Raw genomic sequence first — 18,977 nt, 5'->3', positions numbered from 1 at the left:
TCTACATTTGATTACAAGACATCACCTGTGTGTCTCAAGAACAACCAACAGAAATTTAATAAGCCAAAAACTGGGTTAATTTTTTAATTCCCTAGGTGTTCATTAGCCCTTTTCCAACTACTGTAGAAGATAACACCAAGCCAGTCGTCCTCAATTCCTCCCTTTCTCTTTCTCTCTCTCCATATTAAGCCAATAAGGTCTTTTTATGTATAATTCAATATCACTGAGATCTCTTGCTTCTTTCCTCATTGTATTTCTCATGTGTATCCATTTCCTTACATTGACATAGCCAAGGTTCTCAGCAGGCTCTCTTCTCCTCCTACCTGAATTTTTCAATGGACTGACTAGTCCTCCATCTAGTCTCTACCTTTCTCTAATTCAACAATGGGAATAACCATCATTGAATTTTGAATTTTAACTAGCCTTGCAAAGCATTTACCCACTAGTGCTGCCTAATTTTTTTTGCCACCCTAATTTCCCATTTCCTTCTGTCTGTACCCTTTCCTTCAGTCAAGCTGATTTATTTACCATGTACTTTTCATTCTCCACCCTTTGTATTTCTATTCTATACCACCTCGAATGACTTCTTAGCCTTAGTTCCTTCTCCGTCCATCTAAGTCTGGCCTTTTGTTCTAACCTCTTGTAAAATTGACCTTAAGAAAAGATTCATTTATGACTTTGTTCATGACATTCAGTGCATACCAACCATAAAGAACTTTGGTAGATTCTGTGCAGTTCAGAAATGAATAAACAGAGACAAGTATCAGCACAAATAACCATAGGGTAAAGCATGACAGCTCTTTGGCTCAAGAGAGATGTAACTAAAATGAGATGGGAACATGTATATTTGCTGCTTAGAGTACAACACTTTCTTGACTTATTTTGTCTATGTCTTTAGGCAATGATTAGTCAGCTCAACAAACACATTTTGTACACCTGTTACTATGCAAATTGCTGCAGGAAAGAAATGGTATGAAGCAATGGGAGGATTGGATTGAGAAATCCTGATGGAAAGGCAAGATTTATACCTAAAAAGGGGAGCGGGCAGAGACTCACAGTGTCCAAAGAGTGAACCAGATGATATTTTATGTCCTGAGCTGGTTGGAGTCTAAGGACTTCAAATCCTTATGATGGACTTTTCACAGTGACTTGTAATATAGAGCCTCCCTGACTTCCTCTGTGTGCTCAGTAGAATTTTATCTGCAAATAATTTTGAAAGACAAAATTGTCTGACTTTTGTCTATTTTTTCTTTAGACACCTGAATTTTTACTTTCTTTTGTTCTCAGCTGTCTAATTTTTTATGCATAGTTAAGAAGTATTGCCTAACACATTTGGTCCTTTTAAATATTTTAAGTTAGCGTGAACACTTTTGGGTAGCTAGTGTTCTGAATATAGCATTCAGAGGTAGAATAGTTACAGGGGATTGAGACTGTAAAAAATAAACCCAAAACATTCTTCAAAGGTGACTTCTGTACTGAATCAGCATTAACATAAAAGTGAAAACTTTACTATGGTAAGAGCAATAGTACTTTCTGAACATAAAATGAAAGCAATCTAGAGAATATGATTCAAGGGTTATTTAATCTTTGACTTAGTTGTGTGATTTGCAGAGTAGTTGATTGTGCTAGGAATCTAGCAGAAAGAACTAATTGCTATCTTCAATCACTCTTGCAGTGGAATCAATATACTGGTCAGTATGACAAGTAAGCCAAACATAATGTGTTGGATTAAATACATTCTCTTCTATCAGTGTTATTACCAATGTATGTTGAGCCTCAGGATGGGAAAAAATTGTAGGTATCTCAACAGTTCCCCATTGCAGTTTTACGTATTGAAATCAATTTCAATTGAAATTAGGTAAATTAAAGATATTCTTCTCCCATCACTCTCTCTCATTGTGACATTATGTGAAACTTTGTATTAGTTTGTATTTCAAAAAATATGTAGGGTTGTATAGTAATGGAACCCAGGAAAAAAAGAACAGCCCACTGGCAGTGCTCAACCAGAGCTGGTTGTTTTAAAAGATGTTGTGGACCTAGTGCATTGAAACTCCTTTATTCTTGGGTGTGGCAATGTCTTCTGATATATTTTCTGTATGTTGGGGGCATTAGCAGCATCTTGAGAATTTCCAGCACTTCCTTTTGGTGCCAGAGTCCCAAGGTCACTGGGTATTAGAGATGCACCAATGAGCAAGTATTTCAGGAGGGCTCTCTGTGGCACATTAACATGCATCCTCAAAGTTGGCTTTGCATTCCTGAATATTCAAGTTCTTGCAACACTTTTAGTATAAGGCAGCGTGAGATAGTCAACTTGGCCTGAAAATTCTGAAGCAGGTTCATGAAGGTTAATCACCTGGTAATTTTATAAATGAACTAGATTTTAATCATAGTGGGATAAAAGTAAACATTTCTAATGATTACTCAACATATAGCTGACAACTGTATGTTGGAAACAGAAAAACTGGAGAAAAGAAAGGGTAAAATGATCCCTTTATGCAGAAAGCTGTTCACTGAAGTAGATCCTGTCACTATCATGAATGTGGGGACAAAGGTCCTTTGACCTGCTCTGTGCAAGTTCCCTTGTCCTGCACCATTATAAATCAGACTAGGAAATGTGACGCAGAGCTGATCCCAGGACAGAGAATACTTCATCGCATACACCGTGGGCTTCTAGTAAGCCTGCAAATGTTCTAACCTTATGTGTGTTCCTGTTTCACCAAAAATTAGCAGTCTTACAGGATTGATTCTGTTTAAAACTAAAAGATGCCTGTCTATCAACAATGTTTTTTACCCACTTGATTTAAAATATTTAAGTAAATTAACAATTAAAGGAAATTATCTTCATTTTGGTTAGCACATATATTTCTAATATCAGATATTAAAATGTACCGAGTTTAATAAAATTCAAATCATATTTTAAACAATTTGAACAGATGAACCACTACAGAACTAAAAAGTAAAGCCCAGTGTTTAGATTAGAGGGAAGGTAGGAGATAGGTTAATTTTTTTCAGTCTTCTTAAGGGGAGAGAACAAAATAAGTCTAGAGCAGAGTGGCTTTTTATTGACTCACATATTCTTGATTGCCTTTCCATATTTGATAACTCCATCCTTAAAAAACAGCAGATATAAGTAAGTACATTTCTTACTAGATTTCAAAAGAAGAGTATCTATATTGGTTAATGTGTGTTACAAATTAGACCTGGAGGGAGAAATAACCACAACAAAAATGTATTTTCATGATGTTTTACTTAGTAAATTCTAATAGATAAAATGTTTACTATCAACTTGCATTTGCCATAGGAAGTCTACACTTTAGTATAATATTAGCATCAAAGAACAGTTTATAAGGTCTGCTCCTCAAGAAAGCCTGAGTTCTAGTCTAAACTATTTCACTAACTAGCTGTGTGGCATAAGGCAAGTCAGTTTGGGGCTGAGGTTTTTCATCCGTAAAATGGGGTTTTCCATGATAGATGGTCCTTAGGGTGACTTCTAAATATAAAATTCTGTGATTCTAAGAATTTAGATAAAATTCAGAACACTGGAATCTATGGAAGGTTTGTGAGTCATGATATGATGAAATCTTATCTTTTCAGTACCATTAAATAATTACATTGACTCTGCAATGATTCTAGGCAGTTAGTCAAATTCCCTATTTAACTGGAAAGACGTTTTTTTCACACAGGTTAGACAATTTAATCCATCTTTGAGTAAAAGCATTACTGCCCCCTTCAATAAAGTTTTTGTCTTGAATAAATTATTTTGATCTTAACTGACAACTTTACACACCCCTGTTCAGGACACATCTAATGCTTAAAGTAATGTCAACCTTTATCTGGGTTAAGTCCTCTATTCTGTTAGATTCAAAGCTTTGGCAAGGAAATAAGATCCATTAGGAGATAGTCATGTGAAAGAACTGAAGAAAAGCTCTTTGTATCACTACAACAGCAAAGGCACCTGGGAGCTCAGGCTGAGACATCAGATATGGCAATCAGGCTACTGCCAGATTCTATCGATCGACCGAATCAATCCCGCCTCGGCTGGCTGGCTAAGAGTACTGACTCCCAGCTGGGGGATTATCTGAGGACATGCTCTCACCTTCTCTCCTTGGCTTTAGCACGTTACATTTCATTTCTGTCGGAATAGGCAAAGACCTAGGAAGGAGGTGAAACTCAAATCAACCATTTTCTCCTAACAACTTAGATCAATTACTTAGCTGAGGGGGAAGGTTGAAATTGTTGATTTAAATGTGATTTGGAATTGTTGGTACATTTCAGCCATTCATCTTACTTGTTTTCTCTACAACTACTAATAATTGAAAGTTGACTTCAGAAAATAGAATAAAATTGTTCTCCTAAATACAATGGAAGCTGTTATCATAGAGGATCCAATGTTCTTATGAGAAAGTTTATATGAGCAATGATTTTAAGTTCTGAGAATATTAATGATGAGGTGTTTTGGAGTAAAAATTATGACTTTTATTACTAAAAGTGTTTAGGTTATCCTCTAAAAATCTCAAAAGGATGCTTTTCTACGTTGAAGGTTAAATCACACTTGATTATCTATGAAGTAACCTGTTAGACAACAGGGAAAAAACAAACTTCTTACACTACGGGTTTAACAAATGTTTACATGGGAGATTTTGAAGAGAACTTAAATCATAGGCTTTTATTGCGTGTTTTGGTCCTGAATTTATTTTGCCTCAAATAAGTAACACAGTTTTAAAATTTATTTTCTGATACTTGATTGTTAAATTGTCTATAGGTATAATCCTATTAAAATCTTTATGTTTGTTTTTCAGTACTCAATTTAAAAGGGAATTGAGAACACATAAGATTATAGAAAAATAGAGAACCTGGGAAAAGACTAGAGACAAAAAGAGAGGTTAGAATTCAAAAAAGACAATTAAGTTTGAGAAGTGATCAATAATAAATAAAATGTTTTATTGTGTGTACATGTGTAGGTAATCAATCTGTAGAAGAAATAAGTATCACAAAGTAAGATAAGGAAAATGTGATTGTATAAATGGATGGATGAATGTGGGGATATGAAGGTGATCAATATTGGGTCCCTGTTCCACTGGAATTACAAGTTACTGCAGAAGTGAGCGGTGACAGATAACATAGGTAAACAATTTTAATTTAAGATAGAAAATAAGAAATATTGTAGACGGACTGAAAAATAATAGAATGTTCTCAGAATTTGGAGGTGGGGGAGAAAGAAAGGGAAAATCAGAACACCAGTGGAAGGGAGGGCACTGAAGTGAGCTGTGAGGCCTGGTAGATTCCGAACCAGGAGAAATGGCTTAGGAGGACTTCCCTAATAGAATGAAACGTGTAGAGGAATGAGTAGGACATGTTTGGAGAAGTGTGATTCACACGGGTAAACTGGAACCAAGGAGAACTGGGAAACCATAGGAGGAAAGCCTGCTGAGGCCAATGGGAAGGCTCAAACTCGAGGTTAGAGAACTTTTGCTTCATTCAATAGGCAAGGGAGAAAATGCCCACGCCAGGAAGTAACTAATGCTGTGCTTTTGGAAGATGGTTCTGGAAGCAGCATTTGGAAGGAGTGAGGTGGGAAGAACCAGAACCTACCAGCAGCAGAGCAGGGATTCAAACCCACCTCTGAGTGCCTCAAAGGGAGTTCTGTGAGAATTTTGAAGAAACAGGAGATTCCTAATGTTTTGATGGTGATAGAAGGGGCAGACGGTGAGGTAAGGAGGATGAAATGGAGCAGAAAACATTTTTAAAGGTAACATTTGACCTGCCTCTGGAAGGATAGTTGGAATTTGATAGATGCTCCAGGGACTAGGAACAAGGGCTTGAACCAGGAGTGCTGTGGTGAAGAAGGAAACAAAGGGATAAAAGTGGTAGGCCAGGCAAGACGTGGTGACTGAGGGAGCGTGAGGCGCACCTGCAGGGTGCAGGGAGGCCGAGAGGATGTCTGAGACTTGAGCTGTGTGTCTGGTGAGACAGAGGATGCTGTGGGTATCTAGCAGGTAGGCATCTCCACTTTTTTGGGTTGAGCGCTGTCTCAGGCTCTCTGCAGATAGCACACTCAAAAAGGGTGATTAAAGGAGTAGAGGGGGATTGGTTATAAATGTGTGGGCAAGGGTTTGGGAAGCAACAGTGGAGTCAACACCCTAGGACAGGCAACAGTGGAGAGCTGTCATCATCCCCAGGCCTAAAAGGGCAAGAGCAGGGAGCCATTCCTGGCACTCAGTAATATCTGTACTTGTCAGAGAGAGGCCCCCTGACCGGAACTGAGGCCTTGCGGAGAGGCCAGGAGGAGGGAACCATCAAGAGAGTAACTACCCTAAACCCTCTCTCCTCCTGTCCCCGATCGCAGTAGAAATCAGAGGCAAGGAAGCCTGGTTGATACTGTCTGTGGAGATCAACCTCCCCAGCACAGAACATGGCAGAGAGTGGGTCTGGAGGGGTGAACAGAGAGGACCCAGCACAGAACTCCTCAGTAAAAATATTTTGAGAATTTGCTCATTCATAAGTTATATAAACAGACTAACATACTGATATATACAGTGTATAACATATCAAGGATAGAAATTAGCATTGGGTTTTCAAGTAATTTTACTTATGAATGATAACATTTTTTTGCTATCCCAATATGATCAAACATGTGAGATCTGACCGGCTGTTACTGTTTTCACTTCTTAATGTGCTGAGGAAGAACTCATGGTGGGAATAGGGTGAGTGGCAGTTCTCCCGTCTTTGCGTCGTTTGCCCTCGCTTTCCTTATCTTCATTTTCTTTTCAAGGATCCGTATTGGGAAGGTTTAGTTTATTTGGAGGCAGATAGTGTAAGTGGTACTGACTTAACCACTTTACAGGCGTGCGTAAGTAGAAATATTCTCCAAGAAACCACAACACTGCTGCCACCCCTTCTTTAGTGGGAATTCCCTCCTTTCCTTATCTTACCTCATTTACCGCATTGGGACCACATGATCTTGATTTGGCAAGAGGGCCAGGATCAATCTGTAAAGCTTAATTTTGTGTCTGATTTTACAGATAAAATAAATGTGAGTTTATTGTTTCTTCTCACACCTCAGTGGATTTTCCTGTGTGCCCCACCACCCACCCTAGGGTGCATACATCTCCCTACTTTGGAAATCACTGGTGTAGACCATTGGTAGTATGAATCTGCAATTTAGAAGAGAGGCCAGGGTTGGAGACATTGATCTGTATGGGTGCAATATTTGATAGCTCCAGGAATGGATAAAATTACCAAGAAGAGAGAAAGTAGGAAGGGAAAGAATGGAGAACAGTGGCCAGGTGGCTTGGAGGATTCCTACGGGTATGGGAATGAAAAAGAAGCAGGAAGCAGTACGGAGGATAGAGAAGGAATGGAGCAGAAAAGAACCAGAATCCTGGAAGTCAGAAAGGAAAGATGCTCAGTGGTGTCAACCGCTGAGCTGGTGAGAATGAGGACCGAGGGTTGGCCAGGGCATAGTTTATGATGAGGCCAAGGTTCAACTTTGGGGGTCTCCGTGGAGTCCTGCCAAAGTCAAAGCAATGAGCCTGGGCTAGTTTTTTTAAGGAAGGGATGATGATGACAATTCAAAGTCTGATAGAATATTTTGTTATTGTTTTTATTTGCTTACTTTAAGGTAGAAGATACTGTATGGAGAAGAGAAAAACCAGAGAGAGGTAGAAATTGTAGATGAAAAAAAGGAGTCTTTAAGAATGGGGTCCTGAGGGGAACAGGGAGAGAGGAGACTGAAAGTCGAGGTAGAAGAGTTAGCCTTGGTGAAGAGGACACGTCCTTAGGTTGTTACAAAGAAGCTCTGGCATTTTCGGAGGTAGGAATTGTATTCCTTTTGTACTCAACACTGAGGAAATACTTAGCAAAATGCAAAGAAAACTGGCAACAAATCAATAAAGGGTTTCTTTTTTTCTTTTAATCAGAGAATGGAATATGTTCTCTGCTAAAAGCAAAACCAAGAGACATGAATGATAGTCAAACTATTATCAAGTGAAATTACCTATCCTGTCCATTTTTGGAGTTTTTATTTAAAAGGACATATTTGCACCCGGTTGGAATAGATTGATTGTGGGCATGCCTCATGTTGCTACTGGTGGTCGGCTGACTTTGGAAAGCTACATTTCAGGCTCGAAAGATGGCACGTGTGTGAAGACATGCACCATCTCACGGAATGTGATCAAATCAGACAAAATCACAGGGTGCTATTTTTTCATGAAAATAAATGGATGCCAGGAAACTGGGATTGTAATTTTATCATTTATTAGTTCTATTTTTCAGTCAAGAATCTTAACTCCTGTAAATCTTAGTTTCCTTTTTTACAAATTAAGGGGGTGGTCATGATAACTAAGATCCTTTCAGCCTTAAAATAGAATGATTCTAAAAATGTATAGTATATTACCTATTTTGCTCATGATAAGGTCACAGAACATGTTTGTTCTTTATGAATGTTTCCCTTGCTTGAATTTCATGGAAACATTTTGGCTGCTACTTGACTAATTGAAACATCGGATAACTTTATAACTTTATAAAAACTCAATTAGTATTGCATGTGTGGATGCTTAGCTTAGAAAAGACTGAATAAGATTGCCTTCATATTGAATCTTTTTTTGTCTGTAAGTTTCATTCACCTGAACGCTGCAGTACCTTAGGCAACTCTTAGCCATTTGACAAATTGTTAATTGATAAGCATTCTACTTCCTCTTAGGAATTGAAGGAGTTAATGCAGTTAAAAAGTTTGATTCAGCTTAGACCTTCTTGGGTGTCTAGTTTTGTGGTTTTGGTAGTCAATTTAGCCCTCCAAATAAATCACTTCAAACTATCATGTTAGGCAGAAAATATGAGTAATTGAAGTTTGATTAAGAGATCATATTTCATTCATTCATTTAAGTAGACTTCCCTATTAGACCACGAGCTTCATGTAGATAGAAATGTGTCTGTTTTTCCCCATCAATGCATTATATCTCCTGTATTTACCACAGTGCTTACACATAGTGGCTTCTGAATAGAGATTTGTTAAATGGATGAATGATATGATTTTACTTCTATGGCACTGTTAGGCACTAAAATTTTGTGATTCAAATGTTCTTTTCCATTTGAAAATCTGTAGTCATAAACCACTTTATATTTGAAAGTGATTGTACAAGACTGCAATATGTTCAGCAGCATTTCATTATGAAAAATATCTTAGCCAAGACCTTTTATGTCCACTTTGAATTCTGCCTTGAATTCTCTTCAGATTAGTAAGAGCCAGACAGATAAAACATGGAATAGCCAGCTTGAAGGAGACATTTATTAAAAGTAAAAGAGTGGCTGGAAATTCAGGAAGAGTTGGTTTGCCTATTGGTTGCCTTTCTTCAGTCATTTCTTCAGAAGGGCCCCAACCCTTTGTTTTTCTGATCACAACGTCTTCATCTATTATCATCTTCTCCCTTCTTCAAATACAAATTTTTCTTTTCTTTATCTCCCCAACAGTTGTCTTATTTCCCCTACTTTACTCAGTATATTAATTGCCTCTTGGTCTTTTTTTCTTTGTACCCAAATGTAGAGGGCAGAGACACCGTTTCAGTGTTGTTGCCTACAAGCTCTGTTGAACTGGTGGTGAGTATGACCCACAACTCATTCTTGCCAACAGAGCTGGAGCCCTTCTGGAGGGAGGACCAGACCTCCGCCATCTTTGGGCTACTCAAGTCCAAGTTGCCAGCTTCACTGATGTGTCCAGTAGTCCTTTAGCTCATCACTAGGTGATTCTTTATTCTGATTCTCATTGCTATTGGCCTAGTACCACTTGCCTTGATGTTGTAGCAACTTTGAGGATGAGGGAATAAAATAAGAGGTATTCATAAGTGTGATCTGGTACTTAAAGGATGTGTAGGCATCAATTCAACAGTTATTCATTTGGCACCCATGGTGTGCCAGGCATGTTACATAACTGGAACAACTATAAGGTAGGTGACACTAGCTAGTGTCAGAGGGAGTGGAGGTCGGAGCCGAGATTATCCTTCCCTCTCTCATCTCTTGTGGTTATGGCCATAGCTCCCCATTACTGGCAGTGTCATGTGGGTCTTTCTGTATGTCATCTCTCCAATGTTCCAGTTTAAGGATTTCTTACAACCACCTTTTTAATGTTTATTTTGCGACAGATGATTCAAGAGAGCCGGTTTCTCATAGAAATGGCAGACACAGTCCAAGAAAAGATTGTGCAGTGTCAGAAAGCAGGTAATCTCCCCCCCACCACCGCCTCGCCCCCATTTTGTTTAGAAACCATAATGATGATTCTTGGTAGACTTTTAAAGTTTCTCTTTTTACTCTTAAAATTCAAATATTTGATGCCACAGTTTAACTATACTTTGAGTTATGCTGAAGCCTTTGTTTGGTACAGAAGAGATCTAGGTGATAGTAGGTGGGTTGTGTGTGTGCATATAGGGGTGGTGTCTGAGGATGCCTAGAGAGGGGAGGGCTTCTGAATTTACCTTTGTGTTTGGGGAACCTGTCAAAACCTTTTACTACTGATAAGGAAACTATGGTTTCACATTACCCCTTAGGAATCACTTTATTTTACACTTTGAACCATAATCCTATTAATCTGCTAGGCTTTTGCCTCATTTTCTAGTCCTCATATTAGATTTGTTTTTTCCTTAAGGATGGGGTGGGCCACATCTCTCTCAGGGCACATCTGCGTGTTTATTTATGTTCACCTTCACCCTCAGCCCTGTATTTTTATCTCTCTTGGATCCACATTCTCTTTGATCCACACACACGCTGATGATTACAATGAGGAAGAGGACACTGACAATTGCTTGATATGTATGCATATAATATACTAAGTACACATGCTCTGTTATTTAGTCCTCATAACAACTCTGCAAGGTAATCATCATTTTATCCAGTTTACAGATGAGGCATCTGAGATTGTGAGAGACTGAGTGAAATACATCAAGTCCCATGCCAATGTGTGGTAGAGATAATCTTCAGCCCAAACCAAGCTTTAAAAATGGTGCTCTTCATTACTGAGCCAGAGGCTTAAATGTTTCTGTTGACAGAAAGCGTGAAAATAATAATAATACCAAGTACTTAGATGATGCTCTTATGTGCCAGGCACTACTTTGAGAGCTTTGTGTGTATTGGCTCATTTAATGTTCACCACAATCCCATGAGGTGAGCATTCTTGTTGTCACCATTGTACCAAAGACGAAACTGAATCACAGAGAGTGTCAGGGATTCGCTCACGCTCGTGTCGCTGGTCAGTGGTAGAGCCAGAGTGTCAGCCTGGCCTTCGCAGTCATGCTCTTACTCTGTGCTATGCTTGTCATGTTAGCACCAGGAGAGTTAATGTGGTTTCAGGCTGCATTAATAAAAGCATAGTAACTGGAACAAGGAAGGTGGTGGTACAGTCCTACCTCATGTGGGCTGCTTCAAGCCCATTTTGAGTACAATGCTCCCGGACACAGGTCCCTACAAGCTACATTCCAGAGAGCCGAGCAGTGCAGTGGCCCTGCCTGGGTGTCCTCCTTAAAGAGAGACATTATTCGTAAAGTGAAACATGCTTAATCTGGAGAAGGCAAAACTCTGATGGACTTTATGCACTATCTTTCGTCAAATATTTAAAGTGCTGCACTGTGCAACAGAGATTAGACCTTGTTGGTCTGGGTCTAGCGAGCCCCAGGGAGCAGAAGTTGCAGGGAGAGAGACTGACTCGAAATCAGTCATGGCTTTCCAAAGGCAGAATGAGCTCTCCAGAAGAAAGAGAGAATTCCATCTCTGAAGTGCTAAGGTAAAGGCTGAAGAAACAGATGACGGTGATGTTATTTATGGTATTCAAGCTTTGGGAGAATCGTTTAGCCAAAAATAACTTTAAGGCTATTCTCAAATCTGAAACACTTGGGTGTTTCCAGGAATGCTATTTTTAAAAAACCTTTTTGTTTTTGCTCAACATTCACTGATTGCCATTGTCATCTGTGTGGGCTCCAGGGCCTACTGTCAGGCCATACGGATGGTTCATAAGGAAAAGTAAGACACGTGTATCTATCACATATGGGTGCCATTCACACATTACACCGTTTTATCTAAAAGCCAGGCAGAGGACACACAAGATGGATACAACCTGTTGGGAGAATTTGCTTTTCAACTTCTCATGTGTTTATCTATGGCTCCTGGCTGTTCAAAATCTAATTTAATCTAGCACATTGATTATTTTTAGTTTTCCCCTAAGGAGAGCCATTTGGTAGGGATGAACAGAATGGGAAGGAGAATTCAATTCAGGGATTTAGAAATTATGAGAGAAGGACAGAAATGGGAAATTGTATTTTTACTGATAATATTTAAACAATAAAATGCCTATTTTTTCTGAAATTTATATAAGGAATTCTTTTATGTTCTTTTTTTAAAGGGATGGAGTTCCATGAGGAACTTCATAATCTGGGAGCAAAAGAAGGCTTGAAGGGAAGAAAACTCAGCAAGGCAACTGAGAGCTTTGCTTGGAACATTACAGTATTGAAGGTAAATGAAGTACCCAGCTGCCCCGTTGCCTCTGTTTTTCTCCTCCTCATCTCTCTAATGTGTAGGGAAGCATCAGTGGTTAAATACGGTGATTTGAATTTTTAATTAATGTGTGGTCTAATTAATTCATGCTCTAAGTGATGAGGAGATGCATACTGAGATTGACACACTTTTTGCCACAATAGGACAATGAGGTTTGTGGTGGAGGCAGAGGACAGAACGACCTAATTCCATTACCTGGTATGTGTGTGTGTGTTTGTATGTGTGTTTACTCACACTTCTGTTCAAGTCAATATGACTGTTGTTGTTTGTGGAACGGATCACATAAAATGTTGCTGGAGAAGCACCCAACACAGGTAATTTGGATGAGCCTTAAACTATAGAACACTTGAAGCCATTTAAGATTGTTTTATTTTAAGAACAATCTCTGTAAATACATTTATTTTTGCAAAAATGTTGGAACTCAGGTTTTTCTTGAGATTATGATTTGCTCAGCTGAAAATTAATTTTAGGATTTTGAAGTAAAGATGCCACTTTTCATATTTTCATACATGAATGGAAAAATGATTTAGGCAGTTAGAATGATTTATCCTTAACACTGTGATGGAGAAAAACAGCCAGAAATAAAATTAGTAATTGCTGACACTTAAAGAACACATACTCCAGGTACTGTTTTACAAAGATTTATATGAGCTAACGCTTTAATACTTTCAGTAACCCAATACTATTACTATCCTCATTTTACAAGTGAGAAAACTGAGGCATTGAAAACCGATGTATAAAACCCAAGGTGGAGCTGGAGTGTGAACCCAGGGCCTGCTCTGCAGAGAGAGAACTGTATGTGCTTTTGTGACAGTGCTCGGTGAGCTGGAAGGCGTATCACAGAGGTTTATTAAAAATTCAACCCACAAATATTTGTTAAACTCCTACTGTGTACTGGGGTCTCTGCTACGCACTGGGGACCCATGGAGAACAAAAATGATACAGACCTTGACCTCCTGAATTAGCAGTCTGGGGCAGGAGGGTAGTGGGGGAAAATAGGCATCATTTGCTGAATGGGCAGGAACTATGGTGTTAATACCAAGAGGAGCTTGTTTGATAAAACTAGAGTACAGCACGGCAGTGCGGGCCCTGACACAGGTGCTTTCTGTTCAGTGGACATTTACGTGGGCTTGTTAATGTGCTGATCACTGAGAAAGGAGCTAGGGAAACAAATATCAAAAAAAAAAAAATACCTGGGCCTCCAGGACTAGTCTACAAGGGGAGACAGACATGCAAGTAATAACAGCCATCGATTTAAATTTAGCACTTCATGTGTGACAAGCACTCAAGACCAAGTAGTTTATATATGTCCCCTCCTTTCTTCTTTGCAACAACTGTGTGGCCTTGCAGCAGTTCATGCTGATCCTGATATGACCCTCGCCCTCCCACAGATGAGGAAATTGAGGCTCAGGGAGGTTTCAGTATCTTGCCTTCAGCTAGTAGATGGCAGAGCTGAGATTTTAACTCATGCGCATGGTTCTAACCCCCTCCCTGTCCTCCTGCCTCCATCCATGTGACTGAGTCCAGGCAGCCGAGTGCAGGGCGAGGGCACAGGATTTGTGTGCAGATTGCCTGATGGCTGTAAGGCATTAACCAAGTTATGTAATCTCTCTGAGAGTGATAAAAATACCTACACCCTGAATTTCACATTTTGTAGGAATTAAGTGAGATAATACATACAAAATAGCTAAGTCACAGTGCACAAAACTAGACATAATATAACTATATCCACACCTTTACTATATATATATATGCTGTTGCTTTTGCCAGGGTGAAGATGACTATTAGAAGAAAAGGCTTTTGGTTTTCATTTATTTAAATTTTTAATAATTAAAATTGGGGTATAATTATTTGTTTCTTTGTTGACTTTTGACTTAAGCCACTGTTTTCTCAGGTCATTTTGTGTGTTTGAGTTAGTGACAGGAGCTGATTGTTAGATGAGGCCTAGCAAATGCTGTACGAATCATTCCAAGACAGATCTTTTGAAACAGAATCAATCTTCTGTTACCTTATCTCATGTACCAGCTGCTGGTATTTCAACTTAAACAAGAATAGTGAACGTTCTGAACTTCTTGTATTTCCTTTCTCTGCCCCATTGCATTTAGTGGACCTGTTAATTGTGTGCCCTTTCCCTAAATGCTAAACAAATGACCTCCTTGGAATTTGAATTTTCAGCTAAGGGACAGAGAGACCAGCTCTTCTGGAGACTGTATTCCAGTGGTGCCTCTCTGACAAGACCTTCCTCTGTAAGACCCTTTCATTCTTGTATTTTGGATCTGAAGTTCTTAATTTCTGCTTTGTTTTTTGGCCTTCGTATTGATTTTCCAAGCTCTTAAAAATGCCCTTTTTCTTAAGTTGCTGGAGTCAATTTCTATTGCTTACAACTGGTTGAATTAGTAATAACCACAGTGGTAAGACACAGTCACTGAAATAGTAAGCTATGTCAAAGCTCACCTATGGAATTCTGCATTGCTTACTAGAAAGGTTTCGTCACACACAATTTTTACAGTGCTTCCTGATATCTAGGGGAAGAGAGGGATGACTGACCAATATTTGCTGAATATGTGGGTTCATGTAGCTGAAAATACTTATTTCCAGTGTAATTTCCAACAAGTAAGGGAGGACGTAGAAAAATGAGAAATGTACCCTCAGGGAAATGGTGAGTTGGCAGCATGGAGTGGTGGAGAGGGGCATTGGCTTTAAAGCAAACTGAACTGAGACTGAAAATAAATTCTGTATGTTTTCTGTGATTCATTATTACACTGATCTGGTATTAATATATGACAGAGGAGCTAGAGAAAAATGTGCAGAGACAAAGATGAATAGCTTTACAATATAATGAACATGAATTATACCTACAGAGTCCAAATTTTCCAAGATGGAAATGAGGATTTAGAATCCAGCAAGGAGGCTGAAATCAAGATGGTCCCAGAAGCTCCCATACATATGTTTTTCTTTCATTCATATTTTAGCACCATGCATGGGTCCAAAGTGGGGACTTGCTTAGCAGATCTTTTGCATTTCCCTCACACTTTTGCCACATGCCAATAGCCAACTGTTATAGTCATTTTCCTCCTCTCCCTTTCTTTCTCTTTCACGGCTGAGCACAAAATTGAATTCTTTAAATAGCTTCTGTGTTCATTTGGGATGATGTGATGGCGCAGGTCTCAATGACTCAGTCTTCAGTATCTTTTCCTGATAATCATTGGACCAAGATAGCTCCATCTCATCCCACCCTCACATGTTGACAGTTCCTTCCATCTGTCTTTCCTCCATGCTGTCCTTCAGAAGTGAGTTTTGTTTGGCTATTAGCATAACATTAAAATCTCACAATGAAAATGTTTCCTGTTCTTTACATCTTTCAGAAAGAGATACCACAACGTCACTTCTATAGCCAGCCCATTGTAGTAAATTGTTATCAATTTTGGAAGTATTTCACTAATGAGAATTCTGAAGGTCTCTTGGTAAAGAGATATGAATTTATACCATACCACTGATAAAACATAAAGTATTAGGAAGTGGAATTCATTTAAAGTCCTAGGCTCCATCCAGACTGATTTGATTCTTTAAGTACAAAAAGAACTTCTTTGAAAGGTGGTCACATCTATAAAACTGAAATTAGAAAGAACCTGACAGTAACATTTTAGTGAGTTTCCCAATATGTATTTTTCTAACTTGACTTGTTGGCCATTTTAAGGAACTAAATTCCATTATCTTTACATTTTTAAAAGCTTGATGAAAAAATCAGTTTTACCAGACTGGAGAAGTGTCATGTAGAGATATATAAAAATATTGAAGAAATATAATTAGTAAACATTTTATTATAAGGAAAAGCTCCCTATTTGTTCATGAGTTTCATTGACTACCAGTTGAATGGCATGTATTAAACAAATTATGAATAAATGATTACTTCATCAGTGAGCACTTCTATTAATTGATATGTACCTATACTTTCCCAAAATAGATTTCCAGTTTATAATTTCTGTATTCCACTGGGTGCCATGAAAAACAGCTGGGTTTCTTTTATAGATTCATGTCCAGTGGATACGACTACTCTTTTCCCACCTAACTTCTTTGCCTTCTAACCTTGGCTCCTCCTGTCTTTATCTCGACAACATTCTCGTTTTCCTTGGGAACAGCAGCGGATGCAGCTTCTCACTTCTGCTTGGGTTCTTGCGTTTCTAACCCAGGCAGATCCTCTCACTTAATCCCCAAGTTCCAAACCCTCCCATGTCTGAGGAATCTTGCAACAGAAGGGAAATTACATGGGTGTCAGCGCACTAATGTGCTTTCCAGGGGAGACTGAAAACACATTCGAAGTCTGTACTCATTGTTAAGACAGGAGAAGAAAGGAGATAAGATGATGGGCTAATGGAAAAAGAAATATGAGGAGAGGCGTCCATCTCTGCAAGGCTCAGTCTCAGAAAGAATGGGGTCACCCTCAGCAGAATGAGCACAGATATTTTAAATCATTATCTGAGATACTGTGTGTGTTGGGGGATCCAACCAGGCTCTCCTGGCAGCCATCGTGACCATGCCCTGGGGGCTGCTTGGAGGTTATATAAAGAAGGAATTTGTCCAGTGTCCTCCATGTTTGTCCACTGAGAAATTCTCCAAGGGTGTTTCTGTCAGCTGCTGGCTATTGTTACAGTAGAGGCTGGAGAAAGGCTAGGTTTCCTCCTGAGCCAACTCATTCAGAAAAGAACAGCTATCTGTGAAGGCTGGAAGCAGATCTCCAGTGACAGCAGTGTGTTAGTAATAAACTACTCTTTATATTGACATTGCAGTCAGTTACTAAGAAGCATAAAACAGAGTGGTCAGGAGCACGGATTCTGGAGCCAGGTACTTTCTAGCTGTGTGGTCTTGGGAGAATTTCCTTTTGTCTCTATGATTCTGAATCACTTGGCATATGCCAGGTTGTGCCGTGGTAACAGTGATGAAAATCTCAGTGGCTTAAAACAGTAACTTTTTTCTTGCTCTCACTGTTTGTCCACTAGGGTCACCAAGGGTCACTTAGGAACTCAGCCTATCGGGGGCTCTACTTCAACTAATCCATTTATAATCCTAGAAGTAGGGAAGCACAAACTGGTTTTAAACTTTTCCACCAAGTAGTGTCACGTGTCCTTTCTATTCAAATATGACTGGCCAAAGCAAGGCAAATAGTCAAAGCTGAACTTCAGTGGAGTGGGGAAAGAACATACTTCCTTAAGGAAGGGGAGCAGATGTTGGTGAATATAATCCGTCAGTGACAGGCTCCTCAGCTATACCCACCTCACAGGGTTATAGTGAGGACTAAATGAGTTAATATATATAAAGTGGTATCTGGGATATAAAAAGTGCTATGTTAAGAGTTTGTTATTTTTATTATTAATAATGAGCATTCATTACTCACAATGGGCAGTTTAGTAGTTTTCACACAACATCTTAAGTAATTTTAAGAGTCACCTTATAAAGTTACTATTATTAGTCTCATTTTACAAGTAGGGGAACTGAGGCCTGAGAGATTAAGTAACCTTCCCATTGGCATTTAGGGAGTGAGTGATGGAGCAAGGGTCTAACTCCGAAGCCCATGCTGTCAGCCCACTATGTTAGGTTGCCTGAATATTTATGGCACCGTAACAATGATGGCTTTTATTAACTGAGTGCTTTCTGTGTACCAAGTATTGTACTAAGTGCTTTATGTTTATTATCTCCATCCCAGAGAGTGAGTGTCCTGTCCAGCTAAAATGAGTGTTCCATTCACTTAGGCTGTGTATACCTACCGTGCAGAAAGGTACATTGAGAGACTGGAACTTGGAACCACCAATTCTCCTTGTTCTGACACTATATTCACTAAGAAACCCTGTTCTCAACTCGGCTTCCCAAGTATACTTTTCTAGTGAAGATGGAATGAGTTGACCAAGTGACATAACCAGTCCCATCTGCCTGGGAGACTCTTTGTAAATGAGTCAGTTAACTTTTTTTTTTTTTAATCAGTCCATCTCCTATGAGCTTGGTTAGCATGAATCAGCTCCCCAAGGCTTGGTCACTGCTGAATGACTGGATGCAATTGAGCCCCTGGACAGATACCATTGAGATTATGAAAGCAAAACAGAATAACAACAAAAATACCAAAGCAGAAAGCCGGATCCTGGACCCACCCTGCGAATGCAGCCAGCCTCCTGTTTCTCTTGGACAGCTTTGCAACTTCACTGGCCTTTAGTCCGGAGGTTGCCAGCCTCCACATCTTGTTGAGATAGAGGAAGCTTGAGAGCTGTGCCTCTAACAAAAACTTTGCAAAGGCCCTACTCCCTTTCATGTTCCTTCCCTTGCTCAGCGTCCAAGCCTCAGTTCTGCCTTTCAGATCCTCGATCTTTCCTTTATCTTTCGGAGCAGAAGTCCTGGAATCTTCTTCCTTTGAATACCAAATCTGAGTTGATTTAGGAATGAGGTAAAGTCCCTGT

General features: G+C 39.3%; 1 protein-coding gene across 5 annotated transcripts in view; it reads left to right on the top strand.

The window, feature by feature from the left end:
- The window catches only part of PLCL1 (phospholipase C like 1 (inactive)), a 304,833-nt gene that overhangs the window by 254,714 nt on the left and 31,142 nt on the right, over positions 1-18,977 (top strand). For all 5 annotated transcript variants that reach the window (XM_072961537.1, XM_072961535.1, XM_072961536.1 and 2 more), the window contains 2 exons: positions 10,137-10,212; positions 12,383-12,492. In XM_072961537.1, the coding sequence (XP_072817638.1) occupies positions 10,137-10,212; positions 12,383-12,492 (186 nt within the window). The remainder of the gene's footprint in view (positions 1-10,136; positions 10,213-12,382; positions 12,493-18,977) is intronic.

The sequence above is a fragment of the Vicugna pacos genome, chromosome 5, assembly GCF_048564905.1.
Source record: "Vicugna pacos chromosome 5, VicPac4, whole genome shotgun sequence".
In the NCBI taxonomy this organism is placed as follows: Eukaryota; Metazoa; Chordata; class Mammalia; order Artiodactyla; family Camelidae; genus Vicugna; species Vicugna pacos.
This window is presented reverse-complemented; position numbering and strand designations above follow the sequence as displayed.